The following is a 19,355-nucleotide window of genomic DNA, read 5'->3' as shown; positions in this document are numbered from 1 at the left end:
GATCAATGTGCTTTTATTTTGAAGGTAAGCGTGTTGATTTCCTGTTTCATTAAGCACAACTTGCTTTATCGGGTATGAAACATCTCCAAGGGTTGTCTGGATCTTACATAACACACATTAATATGTAATTAAGCAAACAAATGAATGATTCTTATAATGAACCAATTAACATGGTTTAAGTAAAGGGGAAATTCAATTAAACAGCAAAGCTAAATGTTCTAATTAATAGCAACTTAAGAGTAATAAAGCTGAAATGTACGACCATATGAGATGCCATTTGAAGGCAGCATTTGGCCTTGTTCTCGGAAACAATAACGACCTTTGAACTTAAAAGGAAAATTACAGCATCTGGAATGATGAGTCACCTGGGAGCATTTGTGTTGCTACTCATTTGTGTGTCATGTCAACAACCTGTTCACGGCCTCATCAGGTTTCAATATTTTTGTTTAAACCAAATGTTTCCTCGGATCTGGTAGATGACTCCATGTTTTCTGTTGCTTTCCTCACTACATTACACATCATGCAAAGTCCAAAACAGACCCATCCATCACATATAGCTTTGGTTTTGTTGCTGTATAAGCGTTTGATAAAGTGCTACTTCTAAAAGTGGTGTCGAAATTAAAAAAACAACCTCTTTATTGGAGTTTTTTTTTCTGGAAAGTTCACTTGATTTGCAGAAAAATGTGAACACTCAGCTGTGGTTTCACACAACTGCCAGTTCACATTTAGCCTCTGTGGTCAGGATGCTGTTGACTCATTTGTTCTGGATGTCTCGACCAGTCTGCTTGGTCTGCAACAGAGAAAACATGCTTTCAGTCTCTTTTCTGGATACCTCCTAGAAGACTTTAGATTATACCTATTATACTGCAAAAAAGCAGTGTGACCCACAAAACATTGCACATGTATGGCAGAGACAAAACCACCCTTGCCAAAGCAATAAACATAAATCTTGTAAAGTTCAGCTTATCTTTATTTACTTATCTGCTTGTTGTGTTTAACCTCTGACCTCCATGTTGAGGACTGACAGATGATAGTGAGTGCATGAGTTTTCAGAGAGAGGAAACTTTTTTTGTTTTTGTTTTTATATGTTATTCCAATAGTGTTATACAACCATGTGCCTAGGCATTGATTCTACATGATGAACATGATTCTTCCACAAGATTTTCCCCTGTGTTTTGGTGATGGTGGTGCAGAGTTAACTGAGTAACACGTCAGTCCAAAATCTCTCATAGGCGCTCAGCTGGGTTGAGATCTGGTGACTGTGAAGGCCATAGCATATTATTCTATTATACGGGATTCCTGTTCAGCAGACCATTCAGTGACCAAACAGAACAACTTTGTATTGGTTTGCACTGATCTACTTACCCATAGATCTAAATGCACACGTCACCTTTTTTACTTTGTATATTACTCCTGACAAAATGTGATTTAATCTTTGCACCATGCAGTGCACCTGTTTTAAATTATTCACTTATTTATCTGCATTTTTCTTTTAATTTGTCACCCGTTTGTCTGTATATGTGCAATATAAAATGTTTTGTATCTTCATAGCTGATAAATTTAATAAATAAAATATGTTTTTTTAAACATGTAACCTAATAACGGAGTGTCCACCAGGGGTCGCTAACATTCAGCACTGCCGTGCACAAAGATTCCTGCATGTACATGAACGCAGCTAACTAATGTTTCCAGTTCGCCATGAAAAGACGGTGACTGCAAACGAAAACCAGCAGCCACGGGAGTCATGTCACACCACAGCGCGGTTTGCGGACTCAACCTGGTCGCTGTGGTTCTTCTTTGGCTCCGTAAGTCGTGAGGCAGCTACTGCATTAGCTAACCAGCTAGCACGGAACAGGACATACTGCGCAGGAGCGTGGCTTTTCAGAGTAAAGTTAGCTCTGTAGTTTGACAACTCGTAGAGTTCATTATAGGTGGAAATGTTGTCGGTCGATGTTGTTTTTAGAAGTTAATTACTCATATAAGATTTAAAGTCGAGTCACAGCTTGAAGTACTGGGCTACAAAATGTTGGAATGTTTTATTGTGAAGTTCGAAACAGGAAATGTCCGTGGATGAGTTTTGACAGATCATGTTTTTATCAGATTAGTTTCTATAATAAAAAATCATCCAGTGTTATATTAAAATACAGTATTATGTACAACAACAGCACTGATCACCTGTTACTCTGACCAATAAGGCCCCTGCTTAGCCTTGAGATGGACAAAGCTGTGCTGGGAGGTCAATAAAAACACTGCACACTGGTGAAAGATGAATTAGTGGAGTGTTCACTGAACATAGTTATAGATATTCTGGACATTTAAAGACTTCACACAGATAAAATGACCCGTTAGCAATAGTTAGAACAACGCCACAAGCTACTTTTTCCAAAAAGAGCAACAAAACCTTAATAAAGGAGGATTTATTGAAGGATTGCGTTGGCTGACTTAGCTTTAACTTGATTTTACTATTAAAACTGTGTCTATATCTCTGATCGCTAATTCCTTCTGTGAGTTTTCGATGACATGGTCCGAGCTGCTCTTAGATGCTGCTTTAACACTGAGTCAGACGTCTGTGGAGATTCTCAGTCATCCAGGTCATGGTTATTCCACATTTAGTCGCAGCTGGACTTGATTGAGGTCAACTCTCCTGTGAAAGGCTTCTTCAGACTTAAATCCTGAATAGCACCTTTCAGAAGGAGTCACTTGATAAATCTTATTTCTTATACTGAGCCAAGAAGCCTTTTACTGTTAAGCTGGTACTTGAGAGTCTGATAGGAGAAAAACATCTAGTAAGGTCAAATAAGAGAGAACATCTACACTGATGTGCATGCCCTTTAAAATGGACACTGGAAGAGTGTAACCTATACAGTAAGATTGATTTCATGTCATATGGCCTCTTAATAGTCTTTCATAGCACTTTTTTCCACCTTGTGCGTGATACCAGAACAAGCACAGGTGTAATTAATGACATTCATTATAGCTGAATTCCATCCACAGCTTTAATCAGCCTTATAAATTACAGCCAAACCTCTCCCACAATAACAAGTCAAAATGTCTGCCTGGCCCATCTAGATACCAATATATTGGATATTTATTTGCTAGAAAAATCCAATACCAGGCGAACGAGCTTAGTTGGATTTGTACCACAACACTGAGCAAACAATGCAGTTTGTTTTCTTCCGAGTATGGCAGCCTCTCCTGGGGTGATGTTGAAGCTAAATATAATTGTGTTCTATAATATAATTTGCACACAGGCTGTTCTACATAGAATTAATTGGAAGAGCATGTAGTCGCCTATGTGAGTAGCATGAACTTAAACAAGTATTAAAACAAGGCATAAAAAATACAAAACACGATCATTCAGAGCAACTACGTGGCCTGTTTTTTAACTCAATTTCACAGTATTCACTTTTCTGAGATCTGGACTAATTAAAGAACACTGTAATACCAGTGCTCATGTTCACCGTACTACTGAGGGATGTCTAACTCTCTTGCCGCCTTCAGGTCTGTTTGCCGGAGACAGACACACAGGTCACACTCATGTAAGTGCTACACCCAGATTCTTGTTGTGATTATTCTCCCTGTGTCTGACAGACTTAACGAGAATCAACTCTGAGTCCTCGCAGGCAGCAGAGCATCAGGAGCGTGCTGCACGCAGATCATTTGGTGAGTGAGGGATTTCACAACAGGATGTTTTATCCATAGTTTATTCACCTTGTTTGGGAAGTTTACTGCACTCTGTGTTTGTGTTTTCCCCAGGATTGGAGGAGCTTGTGATAGTGATCCAGAGTCAGAGAAACTCTTACCATGCTCGTCGAGGTGTTCAGAGGAAGGTGGAGATTTTGCAGCAGGCAGCTGAACTAGGACAGGTAACACCTGGCAGACACTGGACGACTTAGACCTTAGATTCTAATAAATTGGTACATTAATTATTGATGTAGTTCATTTATTACAACAGACACACTTCTGTCTGCCAGAAGTTGCCTGATTTATACAGATTACACAGTCTAGTAATGCTTGAGGCAGGTTTGTGGGCAGCAGTCCTGTTTTGTTGCCACCAGCATAGATTCAAAAGGGTTGTGTATATAGTTTAGTGTGCTGGCAGTGATGCTACATACTTTTTTATTTGTGACTTTCAGTTTCCGATTTTATGCTTTGCTGTGGTATTAAACTTGTACCAATAGGTGTCCTCCTTGCCACAGAGCTCCTCTATCTGAGCTGAGAGGAGCCAAACTCTCCACTTTGGACTGTCGTTATTTATAATACGTGTCTGCAGGGTGGGCGTGAAAGCACATTTGTTATAGACCACAGTGAAAAGAAATAGCAGGCATATATGGACATGTTAGCTTATCTTATTCTATTAATGGGATTAATAAGGGAAAAAGAGAGTTAAGCATTAGTTTGGGATTCTTTTTCCAATCTCATTTTCAATCCAGCAAAACCTCTTGGGTAGAAAAAGGGCAGAAGACTCTGTGGAAAGATATGTGCAGCAAAATATTAAAAGATGCTTGAAAATGTTTAAAAGTTTAAAATCTTTATGTTCTTTTCCCTGACAAAGAGAAACTTTAACTGTGTGACAGATATAATTTGGTCAAGACCACAGCCATAGCTGTTTGTATGATCAGTATATTTTAGGAAGAAAATAGACAATTTATGAACATCAGCAGCAGGTCGTACCAGGAAGTGTTCAGTTGTTCAGTTGGAGGCTTGTGAGGCAACAAAAATTCTCTCCACCTCTGCGTTGTCTTTATTTACAACAAATGTGGCGCAGCGGCTGCAAAAACCATGAATCACATGTTTTGTTTGTGAACACGTCACTCAAGGAGTCGCCAGCTACGCGGTGGTAGATTTGACACATTCACGCTTGTTTTGTTTTGCAGTCACGTGTCGCGGTGGTGGATGTGTGGGATGTTTCCGCACCAATTTCTCCCTGAGAGACAGACAGAAGATGCAGTTAGTGAGAATGTCACGTCAACAAACTCCAGTTTGTCAGTTAGGGTTGGTAAATGGCTGTTGTTGCATGGCAGCTGTGAAGAGCCAGTGCACACTCAGAAGGAGTATGTCAGAGAAGCACAATGGGAACGGGTATGAAAATATATGAATCCATCCTCACTTGTTAAAATCCCATTTTTGAATTCCTTTTTTTTTTTTCTTTTTTTTTTTTACAATTTCTGGTTCATAAAGTGACATAAATGCACCTCGGTGGTAATAAAAGGTAAGATGTCTGTTAATTTGCAGGTGTTCAAATGTAGGACTGGAGCACAAATTTAAACGATGACTTATCAAATAACAAACTCTGACTTACATGCTGTGAAAGTGCACATTTGGAGGCACCTTTATTGTACACAGTCGTGCTCACAAGCTTGATGTGTATGTAGCGTGTTGTCGCTGAGGTAGATGGGTGCATCAAGTGAAAGCTTTCTCTGGATTTGGTGTTTATCACAGCTAGACAGATCTTGATTGTAGCATGCTGTTTTCAATGAGGTCAGGTTGTGCGTCATGTTTTTTGTTGTTGTTGTTGTTGTTTGATTGACCCACTGTATAAACAGCTGTTAATTCCAACTCAAGGCAGATTTTAAAGGTGGCGAACACTCGTAAACTCTGACAGGCTGACAGCTTGTCATCTGAGTTATTGGTGCCTGTTCTCGTTGATGCGCTCACCTTTTAATGGTTCTGTCAGACAGTCATTCCTAGTTACTCAGATATCATGATGTCAACAAAATATGACCAGCAACATCTCAGTTTTGATTTTAGTGCTTTGCTTACTTGATTTGTTTCTCTGTCTTTTCCACATTCGTGCTTAATATTTATACAGAATGTTAAATATTGGGTTACTGTCAGGGCGTTTTATTTGTTATTGGCTGCAAGTACAAGGTTTTATTCCAAGACGTCAGTGCCAGTGTCGCATCATTTCGGCCTCATTACAGAGCCGTCTCATTTGGCTGCTGCTCCCTCTCAGCCACATCTCACAACAACACTGACAGCAGTTGGTTAACCCACCCCTCCCCTTTTACAGCCTCAGAATCTGAAGCAGATCCATGAAGCGGCGCATGTGTTGCATGCCAACCTCCATCATGCATAGAAATAAAGCAGCTTTTTCAACATCACGATGAAGCTCCATCATGACACTGGCATTGTTTTTTGGATTGCCTTGACATTTGGTACACCAACTTATGCCTTTCTGGATTTTCATTTTAATGCTTTTGTTTTTTAATGTACAAACCACTGATTCTTTGGTTTCAGTATAGTGCTGGACAGCAAATGTTAGCATGCTGATATGCTAAACCAAGATGGGAAACATTATACAGTGGCTTCAGAAAGTGAAAAACCTTATTAACTTTTATGTAATAAAAATCTAAATTTCTCCGTCTCCGCGGATAAGTCTCCACAAGATTTACGTGCCTGGATTTGAGCACTTTGTCCTATTCTTCCTTTAAAAATTACATTTCTTTTTTTTTGTTATTAGAATAAACAGGTAACCTCCAACCATAGAAACAATAATAGAATTGGTTGATATGCAAATTGTGGAGGAAGCTACATCACAGAGCGAATCAGAGAGGGAACCGGAAACTTGTACAACCTTGACAGGTGCAGACAAATGAAGATGCATGGAAAGAGAATGCAATCTCCATATCAATCTCAGCTTTACTCTTGTTGTTTGCACTCGTGTGTCGTACTGTATCTATCCCATTCTGAGTTCAGCGTGTGGCTCAGTAATTACAGCAGTTTCGTCCTGACCGATGCCATACTGTACAGCCATGTAATAACAAGTCTCAGAAGGTGTACACTCACCTCTGCTGTCTCCTGGGAGGCTATTTACTGGGCTAATTACTGTCCCCCTTCATTTATATCAATGAGTGTAGCACCAGTCTAAAACAAAAAAAACAAAAAATGAGCACTAACACCTTCATGAAGAGAGGATTTATTGCAGGATTATTATATTAGACAGCATTAGTTTTAGCTTGGTGTATCCACTTAACTGCCAACTGAGTGTATGTGTGTATGAGAGTCAGAATCACTTTCACTGTAAGTAGCTACAGAAATAATAGTGCTTTGTGCATTGCCCTGTAATGCCTGCTTGCAGGTTTTAATGTATACAGTAACGACCCATTATACTGACATATTGCTGCTGCTCCAAATGGTTCATTTATAGCTCTGCAGGCTCAAATAGCTTCTTCATTGTCATAAATTGAACACATTGCTTGTGGACACTTGTTGGATGAAAACATAGATGTTCTAGATAGAGGGAGTTGATCTCTGCTTTAGCAAGAAAGAAGCAGACACCGACTTCTATTTCAAAGCTATTTCTGGTTAAATTAATTGTTATGACTCTCTGTACCAGCGGTATGAATAGCTGCGTGCAACCGATTTGTAAGATTTCTGTATGAGTCACTTGGTGAGGACAGAGACCTAAAATAGCAGCCATCAACCTTTCATTTGGTCTTGCCCTCGACGACTCTATAACACAACTGGATTTGCAGATGTTATTATTCGACATGTCTCTGATTACGGCCCCACCACCCACCAGCATGTTCATGTGTATTCAGCAGGTCCATCAGTGTCAGTGCAGTGTCTGTAACTGACAAGCTGTCAGTGAAGTATACTGTACATTTCCAGATGAGAATCCTGCTCGTCCCCATCAGCGTCCTTTCCAATTTTAGTACATTTACTCAAGTGCTGTACTTGAGAAAGTAGTAAGTATTTTCACTTTGTGTGTATTTTTACATTAGTGTATTTGTACTTGTAGTAAAGTAAATGCCCAGAGCAGTCATGTCTGCAGCTGCACAGATCATCATCACCCACATTGACCTGTACCGACCACAACATTAAAGCCACCAGGTACATTTTATGTCATGGCTGATCGGTGTACTGTCATTCTACACAGTCTAGGCGCCTGCCCTTGTACAGTGCCCTCTAGTGGTAGGTGTGATTCTACACTGAAATTCAACTACACCCATGCTAGTGTATTGATTTTTGATAGATGCAAATTGGAGGGACGCTGTCACATGGATTTATCCCTACAATTATTCACCTAACATCAATTTAATGAATATAAAATACCCAAAATCTGCATTTGAGCTTTTAAGAATAGCCTAATGTTTCGGCTATTGATGGGAATATCTATAGAATTCATATTGATAAGCGAACATTACAACATTACAGTGCAACGACTAGAATAAAGGAAAGTGTATAATTTATGACATTATTGTTTAAAAAAGTACTTTGTGGACAACATCTGGTACACAGAAGCCTTTATCTCTGTAACTGCCTATAGATAAGATTTTTCAATTAATTGTTTTCTTTTGTGAAACAAAATGCCAGTTGGACCTTTGTTTTACTTTGTACTTTCATCTCCTGTCCCTGAAGGTGTACTCCTCATGAATTAAACACATTAGATCGAGATGTTCAGGAGACTTTTTGCATTGTGCTTTTCATGTGACTGCTGGATGTTGGCAGAATTCATTTAAGACTCTGTTTTTGTTTCACACAGCGAGTTCCAGTTGTTCTTCTTCTGCATGAGCTGTCAGACTATGAAGGGAACTGGAGTATCCTCCCTGCGCTTCCACAGTGAGTGTCAAACACACATACGGAGATTATAAACATATTTGATAAATATCAAATTCAGGAGGGTTTCATTTAATTTAGCTTTAATGATTCTCTGGGGCAGAATTAAAACATAATGCTAATAGCTTCTTGTGGATGCCTTCAGTCTCTCTGCTGCCTACGGCCACTCTGCATCCTGGTTTTTCTTCATAGAGGAGGAAACCAGAGTCATTCTGGCTGCTGTGCTGCAAGTCCTCCACAGATATGAACGGCAAGAGGTGAGATGCACACACAAAACGAAGTTGACTACATAATAATAATAATAATAACAATAAAGTCCAGACTTAAGTAGTGGAGTGAGTTACATCTAGTTTGTTGATGCACAGTGCCAGATTTCAAAGGAGGGGAAGTCACTGGATGCTTAAATGTTTCTTCTGCAGCTGTGTGTCGTTTCAGTTCATGCACAAAAGAGCTCATAGATTTGATAGTTCACATTTAGATCGAGGCTGAGTTGTCTTTCAATATGATAAGTAACAGGGTAATTAGATGTTAAAAAAGCAAACACGAGATATGAAAAAAAAGTTAGTAGGTTCATTTTAAAAAGCGTGTGCTCAGGAGAAAATGGGAAACAATTGATTGTGCATTAGTCTAAAATCAACATGTGGGTAAATACGGTTCAGGTATCATATTGTCTTGTATCATATTGTCATGAAACATAATTTAATCAGTTCATCTTATTTCATCAAATATATAGAATACATTTTTACACCAAGTTGTTTGTTGGTGATTGTTTTGTTTTGTTTTTTTAATAGAAATAATATTTGTTGTGCAGTGAATCTGTGTCTCTTATCTAATACACTTGATAATGTGGTGATACATTGCTTTCATGATGAATTGTAGATTAAACACTGGTGTGTTATTCTGATAAATTGTTCTAGGTCTCGCTTCTATGTCTGTGGTTGAAGTCGCACCGATAGCAGGGATTTAATTATTTTATCAGTGACACACACCTGAGAAAAATGGATTCCTTTGTACCTGAAGACAAGCCATTTGGGGTCCTGCAATGTTGTACTCTCTGTAAATGTAATAAAGAAGAACTTTTTTAAAGGGCACAGTCGACAGAGTCACGAATCTTGTGTAAAACAAGCTATATAAACTTCTTTGGACTCAGGACCTGGTGTGTGTAGTAAGGAGTGAAGTAAAGTGTGTGTGTGTCCTGCACTTTATTCACTTTAAAGTATTTCGAAGTTGAGCCTGAAGAAAATGTTTTTTCAATCTAGACTGTAGATTATCCCGTCTCCAGCCTTTTGTGCTGTATAAATGTCTTGATGGTGATTTATACTGTTATGTAAGTCATTATATTCACCTCATCCTGCCCCATTTTCCCCTTTTTGCAAATCACAGGAATGGTTTTTGGGTAAGCGTCTCCATGACAACGATGCTTCGATCATCCATCACTATGCTTTCTCTGAAGACCCCACTTCCTTTGGTTACCCTGATCCTGCAGCGGGCTGGGCTCTGAGCGCGCTGCTGCTACGGAGGTGTGTGTGTTTGTGAACGTGACACAGATGCTTTAAAGAAATGGTTGTACAGCAAAATGAGGCACACATGTCAAGGTTATATCAGTAGCCTCTGTTATGGTGCAGGTGTGTATGCATAAAGAACACGTACAGAAGTGAGAGGCCCAGTCCAAAATAAAATGAAATCAAATAACGTGCATTTAACCAAAGCACTTTGGTTAAATGCGTAGGATTCCTAGTGAATGATGAAATCACGTGCAATAAGTTTTGATGTTTTTAACGGAGTCTTCTCTGTGTCCATCCTTTCGCTTCTATAAGCACTGACATCCTCAATCAATGCCAGCATGTCTCTGTCCAAGCAAACCAGCTCCCGTTGATCTCTGCCTGATAGAATTTAGCTTTTATTTCACAAGATCGCCTCTTTTGTCGTGGTCTTTCTGCTGCTTATCATTCTCGGCTTGTTTCTGTGATCATTCACTGTCTGTCATCTCGGACCTGAGTGCTCCCTCCTGCCCTGCAGTTACAGTTACAGTTTCCTGATACTTGTTTCTTTTCTTATTTGGTCTCCACGTGTCTCAGGCTCGCTGAGCGGATCCAACACGAGCACCTGAAGTCAGATTTTACTATCGACTGGAAACATGAGGTACTTTTAAAAAACAATGTCCTGGTGTTTCATGAATCTTTCTCTCGGCTGTCACTTTATTAACCTAGTTAGTGTTAAGACTCTGCTCTACTATAATAACTGAAAAGCCTCCTTGTTGGTCAAATAACCATTATAGAAAATGTTCCTAGTCTTTTGTTGAAAAGCTCTCAGACTGAACCCTGGAGCTGCTTTTGATAGATGTATTTTTATAATATTAATGTAAAAAGCTCTGTGTGTATTTATGTAATATTTCTTGGGTAGACAAGAAGTAGGTAACACTGAATGATGGAGTCAGTTTTTATATGTAGTACATTCTCGGTCATGGCACGATTGTGTTTTACTTTCCAGGTGAAACACAGTTAAACTTTGAGCGATGTCCCACCTTTGAAATTCAAAACATATCACTGTGGACTGTTTCCCCATTCGATCTGTGTTTGTCTTTATGTCTGCATCTTCTGTCTGTTTCTAGATTGCTTTGTATATCTGGGAGGAAGGAAATGGTCCAAAGCTCACGGCCGTTCCAGAGTTCTGTACGGAGCCAAGAGACAACTGTGCTACCACTTTTACAACCTACTTGCCCGACTGTGTATGTCGAGCTTTATTAAATTTACATCGTTATACTGAAATGAATATTTAATGTGGTGTTTTATGGATGTGTGAACATTTGTGAGCATGCATTTGTGCATGGGGGTCTGTTGGACGCGGTTCAGTGGCACCTGGAATTTGTCCTGAATTTGCAGCTGTGAACCCACAGACAAAACACAAATTGTAAAGGATCATTAGTTAAGTAGTGGGTGAACAAAGTTAACTTTTCAGTGAGAGCTGCTGAACTGAATGTGCATGAAATCAACAACATCTCACATAGTAGTTTGTATATTCAATCACCATGTATGTGAATCTGTCCGGCACATTTCAGAGTGAAGGCTAAAGAAGAAAACGGGCACACTAGACAATGAACAGATGGGCGACATTCACAGATCACAGGACAGGTGTTTACATGCCGTAGCCGAGCAGTCATGCTCTGCGGCATGTATAAAAATGCTGAGCAGGTCCAGTTGAGGTCCACTGCAGGTGCTCAGCTCGTGGCATTGCTGCCAAACCACAGACGAAGAAATAAACTGTTCTTCATTTCGGGCAGGATAAAAGTTTCATCAGACGTAGCTGAATGGAAAGTGAAGTGCAGTAATAACTGCAGTGGCTTGGCTTTTAAAACACCAGAGGTAGAGAAATACAAATACTGGATAAATAAGAACAGAAAAATACACGTTTCGCTAAGCATGCTATGTAACGAGAACATAATAATATTGAATATTCTGATAGGTTTGGCCGATCACAAACATCACCTAACACTTAGTAATAATTTAGCGATTACTGCGGCACCTGACATGATCCATCTATCAACGTGTCTGACCAGAAAAAACGAAGGGGAACACCAATGTTTTCCTTTCATTCCCTTAATAATGCTGTCGGGACAGAGTGTGCCTCATTTTTCAGCCCTGACTCAGTTTTACACTTATTACATTCTGTATTTGCTGCACCTGTGTTTCTTTTTACCTTTTTATTGATCATATTTTTAATGAGGAGGGACATTATTTCTTTTTCTCTCTCTCTCTCCCTCTTGTTTTTTTAGGGAGATCCAGTTTCAAAGGAAGATATATTTGTTGCCGTGAAAACTTGTCAAAGGTTTCACACAGAGCGAGGTGCGTGTTTTTATATTACCCACCAGTTTTTAAGGACACAGTTTCACTAATTTTAAAATGTAAAGATCATTAACTACGAACAAGCTCTGCATTCATAATCATAACTCATATTCTGTTGCCCAACAACATTATTGTAATGACTTAAACTGTGCTGTAAGGTACAATATTACAATATTTGTGTTCATTCTTAAGTGCTGTGAAAAGAAAAATAGTAAATCATCCACATCATGTACAAAAATAATATCAACAAGTCCGATTTTTGCACTCAAAACTGTCCCAAAACACTTTTCTCAACGTTTCTCAAATGTCAAAATCAACTTCACAAAGTGAAAATCAAAGGAAAGTAATGATACATTTGGCTGCAGAAGTTCCCCTGCAGTGTTTTTATTTGTCACTGTGGTTTTGTTTACCTGCTTTACAGTCCTGTTGGTCATTCAGTCCCAGTTAACCTGTCAGGTGAAAACTACCTGTTTAAATTCACAACCTCATCTAGACTGTCTGCTGAAATTGCAGTTTGGGTAATTATCCAAAACACCGATTGTCAGTCTGTTTTTTTTTTATTTTTTTTGAACCAGTAGTTGTGTACTGACTATTTAAAAGTAAAAGAACAGCGTGTACTCAACTTTGTTGCTTGAAACTCTGCTGTCACAGTGTATGATCAAATAATTAGTGGAGATGTTTGGGAATAAATTAAGGTAGAAATGTTCCCGCACATCGAGGATGAAACTGAAACAGACGTGATTGTGTTTTGCAATTATCATTTTGTAGTTTTAGCGTAGATGCAGGGAGCGAGCGTGTAGTTATCCAGTGTCTCGTTCGCAGACAGCCTAATTGCGTTTGCACTCAGTTGCAGTAGAAGGAGGCCTCATTTGATTACACGGCTCTACAGATGTGACAGCCATCAAACTGTGATTGAGTTTACTATGTAGTTTGAGATTTGATTTTCTCTCCTGCACCTCGTGCCTTTTTGTTTTTTTACCTCCTCACAGTGCCAGTCGTGAAGGCGACCTGGGAAAAAGACGCTGGCTATTTGGAGTATTACAGCGATGTCTCTGATGCCTCCATACCCACTGTCAGTCTGGGAGTGGCCAACACCGACAGAGGTGAGCTGATGGAGGCTTACTGATGACTGCAGAGGGATCACACTGTATCCGCCGTGTTATTATTTCATACCCTGTTGTTCAGCCGTGATTTGTTCCTGATGTGAGGTCGTTGTTGAAGGGAGAACGAAACTCTTTCTTTTATAACAGTTCACTCTAAATCGCTGATTTTTTGCTGACTTGTTATAAACTGAGGAGTCATTCTGTGAGAAAAATAAAAACAGTATCTCTTTAGCATTACCATAGATGGTCTTCACAGATTGAGACGGGCACACAGTCTCTTTCTCAGTACTTCATGGGGTTTGAGGTTTCTGCTACTCTGGCATTTTATGAGCCGTTTGTCTTTACCCTGCAGGACACTGTGGGAAGACATTTGCCATCTTGAAGCAGTTTCTAAGTAAAACTGCGCCTGAGGCTGACTGGCTCCTCATTGTTGATGATGATACACTCATCAGGTAACTAAAGAAGAGAATAACAATAGAAGAAATACTGGCACAATGCACCTTCATTGAAGTTGCAGTGATGAATGACTAAACTAATCTAGTTTACTTCCCCCCAGTGTTACATATCTTTTAATAAACACAGATGGTGTTTTCACATGCTGGCTAATTAAGATTCTACCCAGGTACAGTTAGATTTCACTGAGAGGCAGGAAAGCTCTGATCATATTCACAGTTACACACATTCACTCGTTGGTCTCATACACTGTGTGGACAGTTTCTCCTCCAACAGTGAAGGTTCAATAATAATGAACAGTGAGGCACATCTAATTAGATACAATAGCTTCCTCTAGTTTGGACTCTTATCTCCACGTTTCTTCAAAAGCCAGAACTTTTTAAAAGTGCTTGCTGTTGCTAATTGGTGAAAATTTGCATGTAAAAAATCACTAAAGTTGACACTTAACAGAATATTTGCATTGATTCATTTTGCCTCCTCGAGTGGCTCCTCAGATCTCGCTGTCTTTTTAAATCCAGAGCTCTTATCAGGAAAAATAACTCTCTTCAAATGTGACCTAGCTGATCCTGTTTTGTGCCTTTTCATTCAGTCAATAGTGCGTAATTTTGGACAAATGCATACACCTCACATCACTTGTCATTTTCTAAATACAGTTTACCCAGGCTGCGACGACTCCTGCGCTGCTATGACCCAAGGGAAGCAGTGAGCTTAGGGGAGAAATATGGCTACAGCTTGGTTCGGAACGGATACAGCTACACCACCGGAGGAGGAGGGTGAGGCTGTGGGGTGAGGGGAACGTTGTGGTGTTAGTGGTTTAACAGGAAAATGAGGAATGCAGCTCAAAATGTTGCACTATTACATTTTTGCTGTTGCTGGAAATATTTCTTTTCTTTATCTAAAATTTACAATAAACATGTTAGATGCTTAGAGTTTCTGTGTCTGTGTGTGTGTCTAGGATGGTGCTGAGTAGGGTGGCAGTATCCAGGTTAGTTTCCGGTGGTTGTAGCTGCTACAGTGATGACGCTCCTGACGACATGGTGCTGGGCAGGTGTCTCACCTCACTACGTGTCCCCATCACACACAGCCCACTGTTCCACCAGGTAAGGAACAACATGATATTAGGTTCTGTAGATGACAAAATTGTACTGTTAACAAATTAATATAGGGTTTCAAAACATTTCATTCAGTTTTGCCATAGTTAGAATTAAACATGAACCTACAAACAAGCATATCATAAAAATCTGTACAGCATAAAGTTCCCAATTATAATTAAACTGAGTTTACTTGTGTTAAATCATAGTATAAACACAACACAACTATTTAATTGCCTTGTTGTCTTTAATTTCTTCATGAAAAGAACCATAGTTCCAGTAAACACCCCAGCAGCTGCGTAGGAAATTACAGACCTACAGAACAAAGTGCAACAGAAGTGGGTGATGCCTTGTCCAAATGTTGGAAAGTATAAATTAGCCTCAAAGGAAAAATCCACAGTTAATTGTTTTTAAAATGTTGTAAATTCTGAAAAGCACAAGTGTACAAGGTTGGAACTAGGGTTCAGTCATGGCCTAAATTTAATCCCTTTCATGGATCCAACACATTTTGATGTGATGCAGTTACCATTTGGTGATAGAGGGGAAACTTGTTAAAGGCTCCCTTTAAGATAATATTGATCTTCTCTCTATTAAGGAAACAACAGTTATAGGACATTCAGAAGTAGAAAACCAAAGGAAAATTAACTTGTTTGATGTTTCTTCTCTCTTTATTGATCTTATGCTTTTCAAGGGTTCTGACTTAGGGCTGGATCAGAGGGCTAGTTAACTGTCTGTGCAGACGTGTCACCATTTATCAGACTGTCGTGCATCAGGATAGGTAGCTGACTCTGCCTATAGCAGACTGAAAAAGACTGCAGACTTTCAGTTCAGTTTGGTTCGATGAGAGGTTTTTATCTCTGGCTGTGAGGTGTGTAGAAAAGGGTGTAGATGCTACCTTATTGAGTCTGATGCACAAACCGTGCAAACGAATTAGATAGACTTTCAGTTTCTGCCCAAATTGATCATTAGTGGTTGTGCTTCACTTAATTGAGGCATCTGCTACTGGCGGTGCATGTGTAGCTGCATATACGGTAGCTATTTAGCAAACAAAATGAACAATAAGGCATGCACATGCAAAAAAGTTCTGCAGGTATTAAAAAAAAAAACCAAAGGCAAAAGATCCACAAATTGCAATTACAGATTAATGTTTAAAATGGCAATTTTGCTTTTTTAAAATCTGTTTAAGAGTACCTTAAGGCTTTCTGGATTAATTGGAAGTGCCACAGTGAGCACAAGGCCTCTTCTCCTCTTTACAAAAAAAGTGTTATAAATTGTTGATAATATAGTAGTAATATAATATACCAGTAAATGTACCAACCACAAATGTGATAAACCTTGTGTAACTACAAATCAAAGAAATTATTAAAGAAAGATTAAAAAGTAGAAAATTATTAAATTAGCTTTGATAATTTCTTTGTTTTGTAGTTATTTATTTTTGTCTCAAATGTTTGGACTAAATATATTTCTAATAATAATCTTATATACCAGTACACCTAAAAGCTGTTTTACATTTCTAACTAGAAAATGTCTTCACAGTTTAGTCAGTGTTTCCAAGTCTCTGTTTATTCCAGTAGAATAAAAAAGTACAAAATAGAAAATCTAAATCAAGTAGGTAGCAGGAAGAAGTGCCAGAGCGAGTGGGTTGGCACAGACTTACCTGAAAAACGCAGGTATTGCTTGAGGTGGCAGCAGCTCAGTGGGTTAAGTTACTTTATCTACGGGTCAGTGGTTCGATTCCTGGTTGCACTTGGCTACAAGAGAAACCTTGTAGTAGCACCGACACGTACTGTCTGGCAGCTGTCCAACAACAATTTCCCCAAGTGGATCAATAAAATATATCATAATTAGATAGTATCCTCAGTTTATAGCTTCAGACTAATCTGATTGAGTGTAACCCAGTCTGAAGTTTTCAAAGTCAACAGCACCACGCAGAACACCTCCCATGCTGCTGAACTGCTGCACTGAAAACGCCGATTAATCTTTTTAGGAAAGACAGATTTGTCTCTTAATCACTTTGATGCCCCACAGCTGCAGGGCTCGCTGCAAGCGATGTGTCGGCAGACCTGAGGAGAAATTGAGAGAGAACGCAAACACACACAATAGCACAAGTACTAACAACACAACAATAGTGATCAGAAGTTAGGAGACAAATCAAGCTGCATTAGGTCAATAGAGACTGAGAAACAGCCCAAGAGGAGTTCCCATTATTTGGATGTAGGGGTGAGTAGTTGACGGTGCACTTGATGGGCAGGTAAGCGGTTGTTTGACTAGATCAATACGATGCGTGAAAACGATTATCCTGCAGAATGGGAGCACCGTTAGCACAAGTGGGTCTAAAGGACAGGATAATGGATTGAATGCTGTGGAGTCATCGCAGTTCATTTGTATCCGTCTCACCCAGTTTGTTTCTGCAAACAGCTCACTGAGCCACAATCGCTCCGAGTGTTGATGGGAGTCAAATTTAAGACATTAACCTTTATCCAGCGTCACGTTGCCATGCACAAGACTCTCAACGTATGTAGGTTGTGAAAAACTGAAAGACCGCCTTGTGGGTTCTGGAGGTTATAACAACACATTATTGAACTGTGCTAACCTGGAGCAACAGTCAAATTGCTTGCAGCAGTGCAGCAGTGGGTATTCCCTGAATAAATGAAACATGAATCATTAAGCGTACACACACACACACACACACACGCAAACTATTTGCTCTTGATATTTTAGGCCCGACCGGAGGACTACTCTGAGACATTGATCTCCTTGCGGGAAGCCATTTCCTTCCACAAGCACTGGAACATAGATCCCGTGGCTGTCTACAAACACTGGCTGCAGGACACACACCCACGAGAAGAACTGTAGTAACCCTGTGTGTTTACAGTTTATTTATCATGCTGTATACACTGAATCCTTATTTGTGTGGAGCTAAGGTTGCAGTTGCTGTATTGTCCTTGGAGAACTGAAAATACCTTTAATTAATATTTTTAATAACAGAGTTTAATCAGTGACTAAAATCAATCAAAGTGTGTATTGACAATAATGAACTGTGGCTCTACAGAGGTTTTAACTCATGTTTTGTTTATTAACCTGCACATCGATTGTATGATTGAGTCAGAGCCGAATACTCAAATACGTTGTTTTTGTTGCTATAAGGTGTCACGAGCCAGGATTCAGCTGGATTCACCTGGCCACTCTTCTCCTGCACTATTACTGTACATAAAGCTACACTGGGTATCACTACTGTCACTTTACCCCCAAACAAAGACGTTTAATTTATTTAACAAATCTCTTGTCAATGTATTTCTTATATTAATTTGTCTGTGTTTCCAAGGAAGTTACTTGGGGTTTGGAAACCTCCTCTTAATATTTCATTATTTAAACTTTCAGACACAACTTTTCAAATACCCTTTAAAATAATAATAATAAAAAGTCTTTCCAGCACCTCAAAAGTTCACAATATAAAGCTTCACTGTATATTTTGTTAATCCATAATAACTACTGCAGGTACTCTGTTATCACTGAATTTTATTTGTGAGCTGGTCGGTCACTGTGTGTGTGTATAGATGGTTAATACATGAGTAATTTCAAACACAGCTAGGTAGCCTGCATTAAAATAACATTTTGCAGCAGATTTTTATGAATATACTGTATGTTTGCTGAAAACTACTGTATATATTTCCTCAAATTAAATAAAACTTTTTAACTTTATTTGAACTAGAAAATAAATAAAATCTGCAACAGAACTTTTACTGTATTTGTGTTTTGTCTGTTTAGGGACACGAGAATACAACATGATGTCTGTCTAGTTCACTTTAAAGAGGAACAAAGTTTGTTTACTGCATAAAAAGTTGTGTAAATAATTTTTGTGCGTCCAGAAGAAGCTGTGCAAAGTATTCAGCACTGGTCTGAAGACTACAAGTTTGAAAATGAAAACAACCTGGGAATGTGAGTGTACACCAACATCTGTAGCTGCTCCTCATCTCTGCTTGAGGCTACAGGCTCACAGGTGAGTTATCTGCTACAAAGCGAAGTACACCAGACTCCTCTCCGGCCAAGCTGTCAGCGGTTAAGCTGCACCAGGATAGGCCCCGGGTATCGACCAGAGCAGACGACAGACAATTTTCAAACTAAGTTCTAGTGAACAACGTTTCGCCTGCTATTTAACACTTGGTCTCAAGAGATCATCAAACTGTAGTTAAGGTTAAAATAACGGCACTATTAGGACTTCACATCATTATTTAGTTCCTCCCTGAAACAGTTTCATTACTGGGTAGACCCAACTTTCTCTCTTCCCTGCCTCAGCCTGTGTA

The 19,355-nt window shown here is 39.3% G+C and overlaps 1 protein-coding gene across 2 annotated transcripts; it reads left to right on the top strand.

The window, feature by feature from the left end:
• The first annotated feature begins 1,635 nt into the window (after positions 1 to 1,635).
• Positions 1,636 to 18,730, top strand: b3glctb (beta 3-glucosyltransferase b). Of its 2 annotated transcripts, none has more exons than XM_026370016.1 (14): positions 1,636 to 1,805; positions 3,592 to 3,663; positions 3,757 to 3,866; positions 8,489 to 8,565; positions 8,708 to 8,819; positions 9,946 to 10,082; positions 10,641 to 10,704; positions 11,174 to 11,290; positions 12,335 to 12,404; positions 13,394 to 13,507; positions 13,860 to 13,959; positions 14,614 to 14,733; positions 14,916 to 15,060; positions 17,773 to 18,730. In XM_026370016.1, exons 1-14 carry the CDS (start codon positions 1,745 to 1,747, stop codon positions 17,905 to 17,907), a joined length of 1,434 nt encoding a protein of 477 aa, XP_026225801.1. In that variant the 5' UTR covers positions 1,636 to 1,744; the 3' UTR covers positions 17,908 to 18,730. The 2 variants fall into 2 exon arrangements, with proteins under 2 accessions (XP_026225801.1, XP_026225802.1); XM_026370017.1 differs by lacking the exon at positions 17,773 to 18,730 and adding an exon at positions 15,318 to 16,275.
• The last annotated feature ends 625 nt before the right edge of the window (positions 18,731 to 19,355 follow it).

Source organism: Anabas testudineus, chromosome 14, assembly GCF_900324465.2.
Source record: "Anabas testudineus chromosome 14, fAnaTes1.2, whole genome shotgun sequence".
Taxonomy (NCBI): Eukaryota; Metazoa; Chordata; class Actinopteri; order Anabantiformes; family Anabantidae; genus Anabas; species Anabas testudineus.
This window is presented reverse-complemented; position numbering and strand designations above follow the sequence as displayed.

What these genes read in the sequence shown, in the direction of transcription:
- b3glctb (XM_026370016.1), top strand. Translation starts at nt 1,745, where the DNA reads ATGTCACACCACAGCGCGGTTTGCGGACTCAACCTGGTCGCTGTGGTT. An exon ending in TGCTGCACGCAGATCATTTG is followed by an intron (nt 3,664 to 3,756) that starts GTGAGTGAGGGA and finishes TGTTTTCCCCAG; the next exon opens with GATTGGAGGAGCTTGTGATA. An exon ending in ACAGATATGAACGGCAAGAG is followed by an intron (nt 8,820 to 9,945) that starts GTGAGATGCACA and finishes TGCAAATCACAG; the next exon opens with GAATGGTTTTTGGGTAAGCG.